The sequence below is a fragment of the Culex pipiens genome, chromosome 2, assembly GCF_016801865.2.
Source record: "Culex pipiens pallens isolate TS chromosome 2, TS_CPP_V2, whole genome shotgun sequence".
Taxonomy (NCBI): Eukaryota; Metazoa; Arthropoda; class Insecta; order Diptera; family Culicidae; genus Culex; species Culex pipiens.
Genome location: NC_068938.1, coordinates 5,983,565 through 6,003,042, shown reverse-complemented (window position 1 = coordinate 6,003,042; position 19,478 = coordinate 5,983,565). Strand labels below are relative to the sequence as shown.

The 19,478-nt window shown below is 37.2% G+C and overlaps 1 protein-coding gene across 11 annotated transcripts in view; it reads right to left on the bottom strand.

Moving 5' to 3' along the window:
- LOC120418014 (protein sickie) overlaps window positions 1-19,478 on the bottom strand; it is a 295,005-nt gene that overhangs the window by 96,512 nt on the left and 179,015 nt on the right. For all 11 annotated transcript variants that reach the window (XM_052708393.1, XM_039580280.2, XM_039580265.2 and 8 more), the window contains 2 exons: window positions 11,293-11,467; window positions 8,761-10,308 (listed from right to left, as the gene is read on the bottom strand). In XM_052708393.1, the coding sequence (XP_052564353.1) occupies window positions 8,761-10,308; window positions 11,293-11,467 (1,723 nt within the window). The remainder of the gene's footprint in view (window positions 1-8,760; window positions 10,309-11,292; window positions 11,468-19,478) is intronic.

Sequence of the window (19,478 nt, the reverse complement as noted above, 5' to 3'; positions counted from 1 at the left end):
AAATTTGACAAGTCCAAAAAATTTAAGACTTTTTTAATTCGATAAAAATCGTATACACTTTTTTTTCTAGACATCCGTGTTATGCAAATTATTTTTTTCAAGGTGTGTAAGATAATTGATTGTGTGCTATGGTTGATTGGCGTGCAAAAAAACTTAATTTTAAATTTCAAGCCAAATTTTGGAAATGTTGAAGCAAAAATATCTAAGCAAAAATATACAATATAATGCTTTAAAAATTATTACAGTTATGCTACTACTGGAAATTTGCCAAATTTATGTGATTTTTTGAAAACATTGTACTATAAAAAAAAATTTCCGATCTGTGGTCCCAAAATCTAAAATGTGTAAAAAGTCTTGATTAAAAAAAGAAAAAATATTCAATGTTTTTTAAATAATTTACAATCAATTGTTAAAGTTATTTTTCAGATTTACAGACTTATGTGTAGAGGGTGACGATTCTCGAGATTTTCAATTTCCCGGGAATCGAGAGCTGAATTTGGCCATTTCCCGGGAATTCCCGGGACCCGGGAGTTTTTTTTGGCTATGCCAATGGTGGCAAAATTTAAAAGAACAGTAATAAATTCGATTCTTTTCAATGAATTTCAGTTACAATTAATTCATGCTTATTCAATCAATCGTTAATTTAAGCATTATTTCGGGGAACTATATAGTTTACTATGGTAGTTTAAAATATTCACAAACCTTAATTCGCACTGAGTGATATGTTTCAAATGTTGCACTAACTTGTTTCATGAACTTCTTATTAGATTTGTATGAAGTAAAAACATAGATAATCTTTCATTTTCCCGTTTTTTTTTTGCGATATATGATACATAACGAATTAAAACTTGTTTTCTTTTTTAAGGTCTACTTTAAATATTCATTGAAGAAATATTTACAGTTATCAGCAAAATCTTTATGATCACAATCGGCGTTTAATCACAATATAGTTTAATATTGAGGTGAACTTATTGACATCAAAAAAGGAAATTACCACAATACAGTGAAATTAACTAAGGTACATAGAATTAAAAAAAAAAACAAGATATGAGGATTGTTATGCTCAAGAGAGGATATGGAAATTGATCTTATCTTGAAAAAACTTTTCCCTTTTAGAAATAATAAAAAAACATAATATTAAGACCCTTTAGATTTCATTTCTGGTGTGTAAATACTAAGTATGCTTTAAGATAAATTTTGGGGGCCAATTTTTTTTTGGCTCCTCTCAATTATAATTCATGGAATTTTTGACAAGTTAGAAAAGAGACCAGAAGCATTGGTTATTTCGAACTTGAACGTCGAACATTGAACATCCAATGTTCCAAACAATTTTGGTTGTTTTCAAATAATTTGCTAAGTTTATATAATTTTGCTTCAACACTTATAAGTTTAAAATTTCCCGGGAGTCTCGACCGAATTTCCCGGGAATCGAGAGGTCCAAAAACGGTCGATTTCCCTGGAATTTTTTCCCGGGAATTCCCGCTCGTCACCCTCTACTTATGTGGAATAACCAATGATAAAAAAATATTTTTTTGACTTAGGGTTTCAAAGATCAATATTACTTTCGAATTAAAAAAAAATAACAATTTTTTTGAATAAATTCGAATTTCTTTTTGATAACACAATTATTTTTATAAGGCCAATCCAAATTGTAATTCAAGTTTTTGTCCCTCTGCTCCATCTTCCCACTTCACAATTTCCCCAAAAAATTAGGGGTTAAAGAAATAACTGAGCAATTCTCTACCAAAACCGGAAATAGATTTTATTTGTATTTTTCGATTTGGCTCAAACTTTGTGGGGGCCTTCCATATGACCAAATAAGCTATTTTGTGTAATTGGTGCACCCATACAAGTCTCCATACAATAATGAATATTACGCCCGTTTAAAATGTTAGTCTTGGTTTAAAAAATTTCAAAATATTTTTTTCGAAAAGATCGAAAAATTTCACGAATGTTTCATGTATTAACATTGAAAATCGGACCATTAGTTGCCGAGATATCGTCATTAGAAAATGGTGGGTTGTTTTGGTGAGATTTAGAAAACTTCATTTTTCGTGTTTCTCTTTCTCAAAGCGGCTCTATCTCAGCAACCCGAGGTCCAATCTTTTATGTCTCTTAGACAATTTTATAGCAAATTGTCTAAACTTTTCAAAAAATATATTTTCAGAAATGGTCACTCATGGTCACTATTTTTAAAAATCAAAAAACTGCAAATATTTCGCTAAAATTAAACTTTCTGTGGCTATATCTTGAAAACGAAGCCTTTTATCAAAAAATCTGTAGAGTACTTTTCGATTGCAAATTCAATTTTGCATTAAAAAATAATGTCAAACTTGTTTTTGCATGAAATTTCGATTTTTTTTCCAAAAATCACTATTTTTCAAAAATTCATAACTCGGCGGCAGTTTTTTGACCATGTTTCTCTATGGCTCAAAAGTTGCGGATTTTTGTCCCCTAAAACATATCAAAAAATCTCGAAAATCAAAAAATACGTATTTTGGGAAATTGAGTTTTAGAGAAAAAAAGATGATTAAAAAATCTGCAAATTTTTTTCCGCCTACCTATTTTTTTCTTAAAAGTCCTCAACAATACCTACAACTTTGCCGAAGACACCAAATTGATCAGAAAATTCACTCAAAAGTTACAGCTGTTTGAATATTTACATACCATTTTTGTATGGACAGCAGTCAAAATTGTATGGGTGAACCAATGACGCAAAATAGCTTATTTGGTTATAGGGAAGGCCCCCACAAAGTTTGAGTCAAATAAAAAAATACAAAAAATAAAAATGGTCGAAATCGGCCGATTTCGTAGAGAGTTGCTCAACTACTACATTGAGACAAAATTGCACATGGTTCTGCATTGAAATCAAAAAAGGGCTTCTAAAGCTGTTTACAAATTTAAATTCTGGGACTATAGATCAGAAAAGACATAAAACTTATAAATACCAATGAATATTTTTTCATGAGCTGCTTGGTATTAAAAAAAAATATATAAAAATATTTAATAGGGGAATGGTGACAAATAATGTGTCAAAAAAGATTAATTTTACCATCAGGAACTGGTAAAATTTTCATCTGTTTCACTTGAATTTCACACTTAGAAAAATGAAAGTGAAATTACTCAAAATAGACCCAGTTTTAAACTTTCCAAAATTTAACTTTTTTTCCGTGTAAGTATTTTTTTATGCTATTTTCTAATGAAAATAAATGAAACTACTAAACAGAAATAGAACAGCCTAATCTATAAATTAATTTGATTGATAAATCTAATCAAGCCAGTTTATTTTCAAAATGTCTTGGATTTGCCATTTTACAAAGTACAAAAGGATCATATTCGACTTAAAATTGATTACCTGCACAGAAAAAAATGAATGTAATATTCATCAGGAAATGGTGACAGATTTTGTGTCAGAAAAATGATTAATTTTACCTCAGAAAATGATGAATTTCCATCAGTTTTTGATGAATATTCATCAGGTTTACATTTTTTATGTTATATTACTCAAAAAAGAGGTCAACCTACCAAATTTTCAACATTGCAAAATTCAACTTTATTTTTTCTGTGTGGTACATTCTTAACTCGATTATCAGAAGGCCTTGGAAAAATTTCATTTGGATAATCAAAACTTTGGATAATCGAATCACGAAAAAAATATTTTTTTCTTCGTCTTGTTTTTGATTGTCGAGCTTAAGTGACCCCCAAACTAAACCTAAGTGATTTAGAATTTTTAAATCCATCATGACGGCCAAAATGCCGGTAATGAATCATTTAAAAAATTAAGGAAAAATGCATTTTGCTATTTATTAGGCAAACAACTATTCAAATTTGACTAAAATGGAGTCGTAGAACTCAAATTTTGTATTAAAAACAAGAAAATGAAAAAAGATTTTTTTTTTCGCGATTCGATTATTCGAAGACCCATACAAACCATCGGGTAATCGAACTTCGAATGGTCGAAAATTCGGAAAAAATCAAGTTTTGTTTTCATTAGAATGGTATTTTTTGGCATTTTTTTTAAATAAAAGTTGTATAAAAATAAAAGTAAAAGTAATCATTCCAAAACATGTTTTATAGCCATAGATTAATTTTTATTAATTTTTCTCAGTAAGAATTTTATGCTTAAAAAAAATCGACGTTCAAAAATGCTAGAACAACTTTGCACAACTGAAATAATTATTTATAATTTAATTTAACACATTACAACTAAAACATTCTTGTGGAATGACAAAACCAGCAGAGTAACATTATAAAAAACTTCTCAATATTTGACATAAGGTTTCTAACCAAGGAACAAATCTAGAGTATTTTTGTTTTGAATAGGTCCTATGAACATATCAAACCAAAAAGCATATAGAACCATTAAAAAAACTCTGGAAATTATTGCACCGTTACTTTGTTAAATAAGAAAGATGCAAACGTCATAAGAAATATGAAAGGAATGGTGCTTTTAATTAATCGAGGACGTAAAGTAGTTGTAGAGTATGAATGATACTATAAATAGCATGACGCTTCACAACACAGAGTCACGAGTATTCCCGCCGCAACCACAGACTATTGGACATGAAAATTGGAAAAAAAAAACAAATCATTAATAAAAACCTTGTACATCGAATTCAGAATTCAGAAGATCAGAAAATATTAAATGTACGGAAATTACCTTCAAAAATCTAAAACACAACCTTTTATTGTCTCTTCCCAAGTAGGGACGATTCAACCAATTTTTGTTGCAAACTCACAAATGCACGGGAATCACCCGTCAAAAAGGCTGCTGAACAAAAAACGTAAACAACGAATCTTCACTTACTCGACCGGCGTCGGCGAACGATTGGTCAGTGCTGAAAAGGTAATCCAAGTGAGCAGATAACGCGAGGAGGTGTTGTTGTGAATCGATTCAAAGCTAGTTTTGTGCTTCTATCAAGTGTTTGGCTTGCATCAACACTTTAGTGACAAACACAATGTTATAGCTTGGTTGTGTGATCTCCGTAGAGTTATCGAATGATTTCAATGGTAAGTGAGTTAATTTTGAAAATTGAAACCTCATAGTTAGTGTTAAAATAACTAAAAATTCAAAAAAACATTAAATTGTGTTTTTTTTACAAAAAAAAACTCAACTGATCAGCTTTAGCTCCACTGTAACATAGTAGCGACAACCCAGCACTGCAAATTGAGGGTGTTTGCACCACGCTCGATGCGTCGACTACTTTCCATGGCATGCTTCGTTCTTTTCTTAGTTTGCAACCTTTGCAACGCCAGAACCTCGCATGATTTGACAAAATTTCAACTAAAAAGAGGGGATTCCTCCAAAAAAGAGACAATTTTCGAAAGGTGGTAGGAAAAAGAGGATCAAATGAACGCTTTCACACCCGGGGTTGTATAATTATGAGTTATGAGCTCCAATGGAACCGAATTAAAATTGTGTGTGTACTGTAAAGAAGGGAGATTTGCATTTAGAATTTTACGCACTGGCGTGACATACACAGAAGCAAAGCATTTTTGAGAGGGGTTGAAATCGGAATTCTGGGCACAGAGTGCATTCCCAGTTTAAGGATATTCGGAGTTGGTTGGGGGAAAAGCTGCTTAGATACTTTGGAATGTTTGGTCGGTGGTAGGAGTGCAGATTAAACGGAGGAAAACCCGGAAGTAATAAAAGTGATATGAATTTTAATGAGCAAAGTTAATGCTCGGTTTTTTGCTGTAACTGTAGAGCTCACTCGAGGATTGCGGTAATTTCTAGGGAATTGGACAAAGTCATAAAACACGATGGCAACTCGCTCGACTTAATCCCCAAATTTTCTCCAAGAATGACAAGATACCAAAAACGTTCTAATTACACAGCATTCAGACATCCATCGAAAGGAACCATCACTCTCAGAGACGACCAAAATCCCCAAAAATTGTCATTTGCAGCAAACCTCTTAATCCCCCAAATTAATTCCAGAACATGTTCGGACGCGACGACGACAACCGGTCCGGTTTGACCCCCTCGCGTTTTGGCGAGGTTCACGACACCAATCGGATAACACACACTGCTGCTGCTGTCAACTGTCAACGGGGGCCACGTGACCGGCCGGGGAGGGCTTATTACGCTATGTTCCTCTGTCCTCTGGTACAAAACCCACGAAATACAACCACTGGCGATGATGCGTTGATGCTGTGGAGATGGTGCAGCATCCCCCATTCGCCAATTCAATGCTGGATAGCTCTTTAGCGGTTTCAGTTTCAGCGGCACTTGGCATTCATGGTTCATGTGTTGAACATCCCACTCAATGAGAGGTAAAATAAAAATGTAAAAGGGTATTAGGAAGTAATATCAACCTAAAAATTCAAATTTAAAAATTTAAAACAAATTTCAAGTCCGATTTTAATTTATTTTATTTTATTTTTTTTACTGGTAGTATCACAAATGCTATCTACATCATTAAAGTTACTATCTAAATTTAACAAAATATTAATGAATTAATGACAATTTTATTTTTCTAAAAACGTTTCGTCAGTGTTTGATTAAAAATACATAATAAGCAATATGCAATGAATTCTGAAGAGTTTTCAATATATTTAGCAATTGCAATCTCTACGGTTTCGCATTTTTTTCGCGATTTTTAAATTGTTTTTTTTTCTATTTGGATGAAAGTTTTATTTTGTATCTTGAGAAGGAATTTTCTAATAGCTTTGGTATCTTCGGGAAAGTTGTTGGTTATGATTAGGAATTTACAGAAAAAAATCTAATAATAATTCATTCATAACTTTTTACCACTATAAGTTACATTCCTTGAATACGTATTTTTTAATTTTCAATTTTTAAAATTTTTGAAAAAAAATCGTGAAAAAAGTTATTGAGAAAAACATTTTTAAAGCTAAATCGAATTACATTTTCACTTTATTTTTTTGATAATATGTATCATTTTCAAGTTATAGCTACTTTTGATATTTTTCTTCTTTTTTTAAAAAATGAAAGAAAAGCACCTCTAAAAAAATAAAAGCAACAATTTTCTCACTGGAACTTTGAAAATCGGGATTTTAATTTCTTGGATAAAGCCTTACAACGAATTCGAATCGATGCAGATGACATAGATGAAGAGAGTCACCTAAAAGGAATGTAATTTTTAACTGACGATATCTCGGAAACTACAAGTCCGATTTTCAATGTTTGAAAATAAAACTTTTCGTGTTATTATCTATTAAATTAGGAAAATTATCTATTTGTAGGTACATTTTTAAAAACTTTTTTTGAAAAACCTATTTTTTAACTTAAGGTGAACAAGGATACCAAATTTCGCTTTGTATGATACCCATAATGGAAATTTTGAAAATTTGAGTACTTTCCAAAAATACGATATTTTGTGAAAATTTTAGTATATTCCAGAAAAAACTCTAATAATGTGCAATTGCATACCAAATTTCGCTTCGATATTGCCGATACCGATATTGCAAAATTTGATTTTTTTTTTGAATTTTCGAAAAATACAATATTTTTTGAAAATTTAAAATTTGAACTACAATAAGTTGAAAACGCATACAAAAATTCGCTCTGTTTGATACCCATATTGCAAATTATGCAAATTTTAGTATTTTCGAAAAATAGGGTATTATACGAAAATTTTAGTGTTTAAATTAAACTCTACCCACTGACGATTTTGGCTCGAGCCTCGAGTCGATCTGGTTCGAGATCGAGCCTAAATCGAGTCGATGCTCGAGCCAAAATTCTCATTGGGTAGGAAAGTGAAAAGCATACAATATATCGCTTTGTGTGGAACCCATACCTATAACAATTTAAAAAAAAACGTATTTTCGAAAAAATACGGTGCTTTGTGAAAATTTTAGTTTAAAAACAACTATAAAATAGTGAAAAAGCCTCCAAAATTTCACTCCGATTGATACTTATATTGAAAATTACATATTTTTTTAGTATTTTCAAAAAAATACGGCGTTTTTTGAAAATGTTAGCTTTCAATAAAAACAAACTCTTATAAGTTGAAAACGTATACAAAATTTCGCATCGTTTGACACCCATATTGTAAATTATGTATGAAAATTTGAGTACTTTCGAAAAAATACGGTATTTGGTGAACAATTTTGAGCATTATACTTTGAAACATACATTTAAAAAAAATAGTGAAAGCATTGAAAATTTAACATGATATGATTTAACATTAAAAAAAATTACAGTGAACTCTCTTGTTGTCGATATTGAAGAGAGCCATCGAGAGTGGGAGGTATCAAATTATAGAACGAAAAATCAAAGCAATCTATTTGTAGGGACTGGTAAATTTATTGACAGCTGGAGCAATATTGATATCGAGAAGATCGATAGCCAGGGAGTCGACACTAATTTGAATTTTAAAAATGAGTTATCGTCCATTATCGGCGATAAGATTATCGCCGATAGAATCATCGAAATGACGATAACGATAGAACTATAATGTTATCGTTAACAACCTTGCTTCTTTGGTCCTCCTGAGAAGTAAACTTTATCAATAGTCCCAAAACATCGCCCTCCACCCTTTAGTTCACGCATTACCGCATGTATCGCTCCCGATGCAACGACCCGTTTGCACTTTGTTTCCATATTTGTTTGCTGCAACGACGACGACAACGCAATTCATACCTTCTCGAAACATAAATTATTCACCTCCTTAAAACAAGCGCGCGCCATTTTCTCGGCTGCAACAATAATAAAGATAACCCGCGCGCCGTCGTCGATTTGTCTCTGTGTTTAGGTCACCCAAGAATGCGCGTTGGTTTGTTTATTTTACTCACCTCTCTTCGATCGTAGTAGGCAGCGGCGTCCGATGGTTGCGCAGCGACGAGCCAATGAACTGCTTGCCGACCAGGTGCATGCTCGGGCCGCCGGACCCTTCCGAAAGGTAGCCGTTGTCCATGCTGTCCGAGTAGCGGGCCGGGATCTTCCGGAGGGCGTCTCCGTCGCTGCAGTACCCGGTGCCGTTCGGGCCGTCACAGTACTCGGAGATGAAGTGGTGGTGGCCACGGGCACCGCGGGTTGGCAGGGTTACGTGGCTGTTGTAACCGCGGAGGAGGGGCCGCATCGGCATGACGGTTGTGAGGGACTTGTCGGCGGTGGAATCTACGGCGTGGTTCTCGTAGATGGTGCTGTTGGGGAGGGGTGGTGCCGAGGTTGGGTTGGTGTTGAGGATCTTGCTGGGAACGGTGTTGAACTTGTTGTTGTTGGCAGTGTTGAGGTTGACGTCGTTGAACAGGAAGGAACCGGTGGTGTTGGAACGCGGGGAGGACGATTTTTGGGGTGAGTTGGAGCCACTTTCGGAGCCGGAAGGTCGGTACACGACACTGCTGGATTCGCTCGAGTTGGAGTGTTGGCCCATGGAGGCGCCCTGCGTGGAGTTGGAGTGCATGCTGTCGGACATGCTGCTGGGAGGTCCCGGAGGTGCCTTGTGGTGCAGCGGACTTCCGAGCAGGCTGTTCCCGTTGGGCGTCGGCGAACCGAGTCCGTTCTGGAGACCGGCGAGGGCGCGATCGAGTTTGGCCATTTCTTCGTGGGTCTTGGCCGATGGCCCGTCCACCAGGATCGGCTGCTGCACCGGTTTGCTCGTTCCTTTGACCGCGGCCATCGGTTTCGGGATCCCAGTGCTGACTGACGACGGCGGAGCGACCGCCATCGGTTTCACAGGTTGTGGCTGAACCAAACTAGTTTTACTTTCGGATTTCGCGTCCAGTTTTCCAGTTCTACCCACGGAGCCAGGTTTCAGTTTCGATTCAATCTTCGACGTCGCCGATGTCGTCATGGCCGTCGTCGGAATCTTTTGCTTCGGAATGTGCGTTTCGGGTTCTTTCCCCTTGGCCCCGCCTCCCAACCCCTTCCCCCCAACGACCTTCGACTCACCCTTCCCCTTCGACGATATCAACTTTGAACTCTTACTCGACGAAGAAACCTTACTCTCAACCACCTTCTTCCCACCGCCATTAACCAAAACCTTCCGATCAACCGTAATGACCTGATTGTCGTTCAAACTCAAGCTCGAATCGCTCCGCTCACTCCGCGCCGACGAAAATCCGGAACTCGAGCTAGTCCTCTTGGAAATCGTCGACTTCGAAGTTTTGTCCACCTTCTCCTTGCTGTTGAACAGCTTCAACTTTTCCAACATGCTCTGCTTCTGTCCTCCGGGGGGCGCCGCCGCCGACGGAATATTGGTCACATTGCCGTTTGGGATGCCCACCGAGCTGTTGTGGTGGTGCAGGTTGTTGTTGTTGTTGTTGATGTTGAGGGTGGTCACCTGCGTCGAGTACGGACTGGCCGGGATCTTGCACGTGCCAGCCAACGGCTGGCGGAGGCTGGAAAGAACCAAATAAAAAAACAAACATGAATTAGAGGATAGTTTTGGAGCGGGAAATTGCCACAAAAAGCCATGTTAATAGAAATATTTCGCCCGGACGCAGGTTGATTTATTGGTCTGGTGTCGGGGCGCGATGTGATGCGGGAGTGTGAGAGAAAAAGTGCTTTTTTTAGGGGGTGATTAAGGAGGAGTTGTGTTTTTGCTATACTCTTGGTAGCAGATTCTGTGCTCGGATGATTGGTGGTTTAGGAAATGGATTTTGCGAATGATGAAATGATTTGTGTGCTGTTTTGGGCAATAAAATCGCATTGTTGACTGGTTTTATTGGCAAAATAGAAGATTTGTTCCTTATTCTGGGCACCCTAATCTACACTTACTATGCGACTAAAATAATCAAGAATTCGCTGTTTCCTTCTCCCAAACTCCCACTGTTAATAAACACTCACTCTACCTAGAATATTTATATTCTTTCATTTTCCCCTCTTCTGCAAAACCAACAACAACCCCCAAATCTAGTCATCCACGCCACGTCGCGCCGACTCCAACGGCCATAAATTCAAATCATGGCCTCCTTCGGGACTGCACCCGTTTAATCAGCCCGCATCGTTCAGCATGCTCAGGTAGCAACTTCTGAAAAGCACGTGGAAAAACTTCACCGCCGAAAAACAAAAGACGACAAAAGGCTTCCCTCTTCCGGAATTGGCCGGAATTTCCCCCAGGTTTCGGTTCGGGGGGAAAAAACAGACTCTACCCAGACTCATGTCCAATGACATCGCCGCCGGTGAAGTTATGAACCGTAACGTGGGGTTGCTTTGATTGGCGTGCTTTTCGTCGAAATTGCCACAAAAGTCACCCCTTTGAACACAACGTTCACGTTCCTTTTCCCACAAGCAATGAAAATGCTTCGTTTTCCACAGCCTACTTGCTCGTGAAGTTGTTATCACAATTTTCATCATCGTGTTCGGCGAAAATTTCCTCTTACCTGGTGGCTCCCTTCGGGATCTGCGTTATTATCGCCGTCCCATTATGCTGCGGACTCCCGGGGCAGCTGTTGCCATCGAGCGGGGAACATCCGGGGCCGTTGTTTCCGCCGCCACTTCCGCCGCCGCCGCCGCCTCCTCCGATTAGCGTGTGCTTTTGCAATCCCGCGTGAAGGCCTGCAAGTAGATGAAAGGGGAAGAGGTTGTTAAAAGTGTACAATTTTTAAAAATTTTGTATTAATAGTTTAGTTTGAATAAACAAAATTTGAAATCGCCACAATGAGTGATACGTTGATACACAAAACGTGATGTGCAATCTAATTCAAACATATACTTTCTCTTTGCATTAAGATTACGACGACTTTGTAAACACCACGCGTCAGTGATAAAATCCTTATCAGTGCAATTGCTCTTGAAAGTATCCAATAATAATGAGTAAAATGCATTGACAACTGAATGAGCCGTTTCAGAAGGCTTTGAACGAATTGCAGAGTAAGACGTAATTTTAACGGCAAATATTGTAGAAACAAGTGAAACGTGTTTTCCATCATTTTTTGAAAAGCCAAAAAGTACCATAAAACCCGTTGCAAGTTTATTCGTTTGCATCTCAGTAAGCAGTGGAAAGTTTTGTAATCGGTTGAAAAACGATTGTAAAGTATTTATTTGCAGGACCTTCTATGCAAAAGAGCTGCAATTTGAGATTTTAAAAGTTATACGGAGTTTAAGAAGCATCCCGTTGGTGTTTTGTATAGCTCTACATTAGGGAAACAAGTGAGTTATTCAACAGTTGATCATTTCACGCTCTACAACCTAACCTCGGTTCCAGACAGGCTGTTCGACAGCAAATTGTCCCGACCCCTTTTCGATTTTAGTGAAACTTCGTTTTAAGGGGTAATGTTGGTCACCAATTAGGAATCCAAGATCTACATTTGTCGTCAAATGGACATTAATGTAAAAATGGAAGCCAGATTTGATGGCCTTCCTTGAAAAAAACTAACTTAATTATTAGAGAGTAACAAAAATTACTTTTTGGCGGGCATTCAAGGGTTTGTTCCGGTGGGCATACTAAGCCCAAATCCAAAATATGTGCTTGATTGGACGTAACAAGAGCTGGCGCTTTGCATTTGAATTTTAAATGAGATTTAACCCGTAAAAAAAGATGTTCTCAAAAATGTCACATTTTTTCTCAAAAATGTCACATTTTTTCTCAAAAATGTCACATTTTTCAGAGGCATTTTGGCCACTGAAAAGTTTATTTTCAACATCATTGGCGTGTAGGCCAGATCCTTGCGCATCTTTTGGTATATATTACATTAAATTTTGGAGTTCTTTGGAGCTCGGTACAGACCTTCAAAGTTTGGCATTTTTTCGAAAAATTGATCCCAGCAAAATCAAACGGCGTCGACGAGGCGCGACGCATATCTTTTTGCAGGGGCCGAATTTTCGAAAAAATGCCAAACCTTGAAGGTCTGTACCGAGCTCCAGGGTGCTCCAAATTTCAATGTTATTTATACCAAAGATGCGCAAGGATCTGGCCTACACGGCAATAATGTTGAAAATAAACGCTTCAGTGGCCAAAAAGCCTCAAACAGTGACATTCTTGAAAAAATCTTTTTTTGCGGGTTAAATCCCATTTAAAATTCAAATGCAAAGCGCCAGCTCCTGTTACGTCCAATCAAGCTCATATTTTGGATTTGGGCTTAGTATGCCCACCGGAACAAACCCTTGAATGCCCGCCAAAAAGTCATTTTTGTTACATCCTATTAATTATACCACTGTGGTTGGTGCCTTCCTCAACAAATTTCTCGAATTGTTAGGAAAGTCTTTTAACCAAAGATACAGAGTTGCCAGATCTAGCTAAAAGTTAGAAAGTTGGGAGCGGAATGCCTTCACCAGCCAAATTAATATCTATGAAAGAAATTGTTAAGAGCAACACAGCAAAAAATCCAATGGTAAAATCCCATGCAAAACATGCACATCGCCTTTGTGAGCAAAGACACTTAATGCACTGCTTTTCTACACACACACACAAAAAGTTGCAACCTACGGGATTCAAACCCACCACCAACAGTAAGGACTGGCGCCTTAGCCCGCTCGTCCGGTGAAGTGTGGAAAGGATAATCGCCTGTATTAGCCTGACATGTCGGTCATGGTTACGCTGTCCGCTTTGTAAGCAGATGATTCTGGGTTCGATTCCCATCTGCTGCAACCTTCCATCGGATGAGGAAGTAAAATGTCGGTCCCGGCCTTGGTTGTTAGGCCGTTAAGTCATTCCAGGTGTAGGAGTCGTCTCCAGGCCATAAGTACAAATAACACACCAAACCAAGCCTATTCCGGTGGAATCGCTGGCGGCGGTTGGACTCGCAATCCAAAGGTCGTCAGTTCAAACACTGGGGTGGAAGGTTCCTTGGAGTAGAAAGAGGTTTGGGTGCTCTCCCCTTTCAAGCCTTCGGACTCCTAGGTTCGAGCAGAAACTTGCAATAGAGACCACAAAAGACCCGGGGGTCGTTAATGTGGATGGTTTTGATTTTTTTTGTGGGCTTTCATATGCACTAAAATATTTTTTACAAATGGTTGAAAACAACTTTTTAAGAGTTTTGAACTTTTGTATACTAAATTCTCTATGGCATGGAATCCTTTTTGTTTGCACAATAAAATCTTAATCCAAGCAAAGTCACTAGTTTTTTCGCATGTTTAGATAGTGAAAAACTTGCCTAAATTAACTTTTCATTTACATTTTTTCCAGCATTTACCATGGAACAACCCACTACTGATGTTGTGCCGGAAACGTTTGAATACAATGCTACCTGCAGCGATGGAATGAAGTATCAACGATTGGTTGCGGTTTATCTTCTGCTAAAAGCAACGCTTAAAAATTGTCCTTTCGAGTTGGCGTTTGAAATGAAAGATGGCAAATACTTCGACGACGTTGTTTTTCACTCAAATGACGAGTGGTGGCTTATCCAGGTGAAACATACTAAACGTTCTAGAAAATTAACTGATCACATGCTCTTCAAAGCCAAAAGAACCAATTTTCGGCTAGCCAATTATCTTGGATCCTACTGTAACATTCGAGATAATCCACAAAACATGTTCACAGGGGAGTCTGTGGTTGACAGAGCAGCGAGTCAGACGTGCGTCCCTCACACACCAAAAAAAGTGCTTAAAAAGTGCAAAAATGCCTCAGGGCAAGAAAAAGAGGCGGTCCTCACCAGCAGGATCGGCAGATTTGAAGAAGCTAAAGAATGCCGAAGAGCTACCTGCAAAGCCAGGCAGTTTGAGCAAGGACGCTCAAAAATTGTCTGGAAACCAGTTCGCTACCCTCCCTGTGGACGTGAGCGAGAAGGAAGAATTTGAACGACGGAAAGAGTTGCCACCCATTTTTGTGAAAACATCGTCATCGGACTCGGTGCGAAAGTGGCTGACCGGGTTTATCAAATCTGGTGCTTTACGAGCTTCCATTCGCTTGTGTGCTGATGGACTCAAAATTCTGCTACCTACCAGAAAGGATTACAACTACGTTCGGGATTTCCTGAACAACACAAAGATCGAATACTACAGTCATGACGATCCAGGTAAACGCCCCTTGAAACAGGTCCTCCGAGGCCTGTACGACATGGATGTGAATGTGTTGAAAGAAGAGCTCAAATCTCTGAAGTTGAACGTGATTGAAGTCTTCAAGATGACGAGACACAACAAGCACATCAAGTATCGTGATCAACTGTACCTGGTTCATCTCGAGAAAGGATCGACAACGCCGTCTGTGCTGAAGGCAGTTCGGGCAATTTTCAACATCATCGTGACTTGGGAACGTTATCGTCCAGTGCACCGTGACGTGACACAGTGTTCGAACTGTTTGCAGTTTGGACATGGTGGAAGGAATTGTTTCATCAAGAGTCGTTGTGCGACCTGCGGAGGTGAGCACAAAACTCAAGCTTGCGAAACAATCAACGAGAACATCGAAGCGAAATGCTTCAATTGCGGCGGCGACCATTCGACCAAGAATCGAAGCTGCCCAAAACGAGCTGAGTTTGTAAAAATTCGGCAGCAAGCGACGACGAGGCACCAACCAAATCGTCGCAAAACACCACCAACTTTCACGGACGTGGATTTTCCTGCTTTGGCGTCACCTGGAGCGGGATCTGTTCGAGTGGTTCCAAATCTGCAGCCATTGCCGTTGAATCAGCGGCAAAAAGTTGCAGAGAATACAACACCTCCTGGCTTCAGTCAGCAACCGAGAGAAAACCAACCAGCATCAATGGATGAAGGCAGCAGTGACCTGTTTTCACCACAAGAACTTCTGAACATTTTCATCGAGATGACAACAACACTGCGTGGTTGCAAAACTCGTGCGGAACAAGTAAGAACGCTTGGAGGATTTATCTTGAAATACAGTTCGTAGTTTACTCTTTCTAATGATTTTGAATATTTCAATGAATTTACTGTTTTAGTTTTATGTTAGGATTAGTTGTTAAAGTATTTTTTTTTCTTTTTTTTTACCCAAATGTATTCGATTAAATGCAAAAATGTAAAACAATTTGAAATAAATGAATGAATGTGAACAGTAATAATAAAACGAAAAATACAACAAAGATGAAGAGCATTTAGCCATACCACTTAGAATGTAAATGAAATGTAATTATTATAAGAAAGTTCAATAAAGACATATTTAATTTCCAAAACATGTTCACAGGTAAAACAAACTGCGTTATTTTGACAACTAGTGAGATGAGCGAATCTTTAAAGCAACGTTGTAAAACATTACAACTAAATGAGTATTTTAATTTGTCTGTCAATAGCACTCACTATAACCTGAGTAGAGAAAACTGGAAGGAAATTGATACGCTTGTTGAAGATGCAAATAAAACATTTTTTGAGGTCCAGGACGCGGTGATACAATTGTTCACAGAAGGCAAAGTTAGTAAAACGTTAATAGAATATAGAACACCTTTGAAAAGCGTTATCGAAAAAGAATCCAACGATAAGTTGAGGTTAAAGAAACCTTCCAAAGAAGAATCATGTGCTCGTTCAAATAAATTGTATAATTTATTGCATGAAAAAATTAAACCACCCACTGTGAAACTTGACAGGAAAAAAGTGACGAATTTTTTTTCCGGTGTGTCTCGAAAAAAATATTTGCCACCTTTTGTGGATAAACCATTAGCCGAAAAATTTTTGGGCGACTTTTACCTTTCGGTGCAACAGCCACAAATTGAAGAGTTTTTGCACATAATTCACATGGAAATTCACAAATGGATGCGTACTTGGGTTCATCCAGATGATTTTTCGAGACTTACTCCTGATCAGTTGCAAATACCTGCAAAGCAAATCACAAAATTTCTTAGAAAATGGGAAGATAGCAAGAACAATGACAGCACAGCAAGGGGACCAAACACAAGGGAAAGAAAATTTTTAAAACTTAAAGATATGAACGAATGGATGAGATCTGTAGAGCATGAAATAGACGTTTGGATTAAACAAAGGCCCAAAAAATCATGCATGAGCTTGAAGGATATGGAAGGATATTACATCAATCGTCGAATTTCCTACAATTTTGACCAAACCAACAGTGCAGGGAGAAAATTTCAGCTAATGAAAGATACGGATTTTATAAAACATCTTTTTACAAAATTTTCAAACCAAAAATGGTTCATTCTAATTGCAGGTCCAGGCATGGGAAAAAGTGTTCTCATGCAACGTTTGGCGTTTGAAGCCCAAACGAAATTTTTGGAGAAGAACGTTTATCTGATTTATTTGAGTGATATTTGTGAAAGTATTGGAAAAATTTCTGAAATTGACGACGTGTTGCGGATTTTTGAAAGCTTTCTTTCACCTACTAATTTAAAAAACATTAAATGCGGAAACAGTGACATAATTCTGTTCTTGGACGGTTTTGACGAGTTGAGCTCGAAAAATGTTGATTCGATGGTGAATGCAGTCGAACTTTTAATGAAAAAAGAAAACATCAAGGTGATTGTAAGCAGTCGTCAGCAAATGCAGACAAAACTCGAGAGCATATTAAATGTTCCGGCAATGTCAGTTGAACCGTTAAGCTTTAATGATCAGCTTGGGTTTTTGAAAGCTTTTTGGAAGTGCAAAGCAGGCAAAAATTTTAAGAATGTTTCTGAACATTTTTCAACAACGTTCTACAAAACATTGCTTGGCAAGCATTGCGATATTTTTGGAACGCCTCTTATGTTAAGAATTTTAGCAGAAATTTATCTAGAATTTTCAAACTGTTACAGTTATCCATCAATAATTACAATTTATGATAGGTTGATTGCAAAAACCTTAAATGAAACTTACAATAAAATAAACAATGTGCAGATCGACAAGCAAATTCCAACCAGATGCAGATCACTGTTGAATCAATGGGAAAATGAATATCAACAAATTGCTCTCAACGAAAAATTGCCGGAAAACTTGAAAAAACTCTTATTAGGTGGTAACTTTGAAGCTGGTGTAAATAACACACTTAAAAGAATTATCGATAACAATGAAGAATCTTTTCTCTTTAAAGTTCTTGATGCAAAACATTTTTTCACCCATAAATCGTTTGGTGATTTTTTAGCTGCAAAATTGCTTTACGGACATATTGGTCAAAATTGCAATAATTCGATTTGGGATTTTGAGCTTGAAATCATGATTTTTTTCAAAAAGCAGAAAGTTGTCCGAATGTTTTTCTTTGAAATGGTGAATTCTAAAACTAGTGAGGGACACTTGAAATTTCTCGAAATCTTTGAAGAAAAATCCGCTTTCTGGTCGTGCCAAGGAAATTGTTGTGAATTGGTTAAGCGACTAAAGGATGTTTATGATTACAAGACAATACGTGACGGTGATTTAAAACAAGCGATGGTCCACGTTGCAGCAAAATTCAACGCGTACCAGACGTTACAATTTTTGCTTGACATTTCATGCGATCCAAACTGTCGAAATGCACAAGGAAGAACTCCACTGCACGAAGCCGCAGAGAATAATCATTTGGAAGTCTTAAAACTATTGATGTCAAAAAATGGTGACATTCTTGCACCCGATTCGCGAGGCAACACAATGTTACATAATAGTGCTGTAATCGAAAAAGATTGTTAAATTTGTGCTGTCTACGGGTGTTGACTTAAATTATGTAAATTTAGATGGACATACTGCTCTTCATTTGGCAATGAACCAAGAAAATACAGCAATTGTGAAATTTCTATTTTCCTGGTATAGTTTGGATCAGATCGATCCGATAATAGACAAGAATAAAAATACTATTTTACATTACGCTGTCAAACACAGTTCTAAGGATGTAGTCGAGTATATTGTTAAACAAAAAGATTATTTAAAAACTCGTAATAACCTCGGTCAAACACCACTTCACAAAGCAAAGAAAAGGAACGACATTGGTATCATTGAAGTATTACTAAATAATGGAGCTCAAATCAATGCGGTTGATTTTTATTTTGACACAATTTTACATTTTGCAGCCAAACATGGTTCGTTAGATGTGGCTAAATATCTTATTGATAAGGAGGCCGATGTAAACAGTGTAAACTTTTATGGGGAGACCCCTGTACATGTAGCAGTGAAAAATAAACGATTGGATATGCTTGAGCTCTTGACCTCCCGGGGAGCTCGGATAGATTTAAAGGAAGAACACGGAAATAATGCTTTACATTTGGCCGTTGAATCTCGCTCGGTGGAAATAGTTCAATACCTTATTGACAAAGGTATAGATGTAAACGCCCAAAATATTGCGGGACTAACTGCTGCGGAAATTGCGAAAAGGTTAAAATACAGTAAAATCTACAAACTTCTTGCATCTAAAGGAGCTGTTTTAGATGCCAATGAGGTTTTTGATTCTGATCCCGAAACTTTAAATTCTGATTATTGCTCAAGCGTTGATTCATCTGATCTTTACTTTTCTAAATTAAGTTTAGCGTGATGCTTCACGTAGGTTTTACACTCACACTCTTTTATAGTTAATGTTTAAAATGTGATCTAAAGTAAACAAATCTTTAGTATTATCGAAGTGCATCATAATTTAAACATCCAAAAGATACATGTGACATAATTTTAAGTTTGTTGGTATTTTTATTTTATATTGATTTAATAAATTTGTGTCTATTTTTTTTTCTAAATATATATTCTGTGAGTTTTATCTCTGTTGATTGATGACATTTTCGGCAATCTATAATAAATTTTCAAA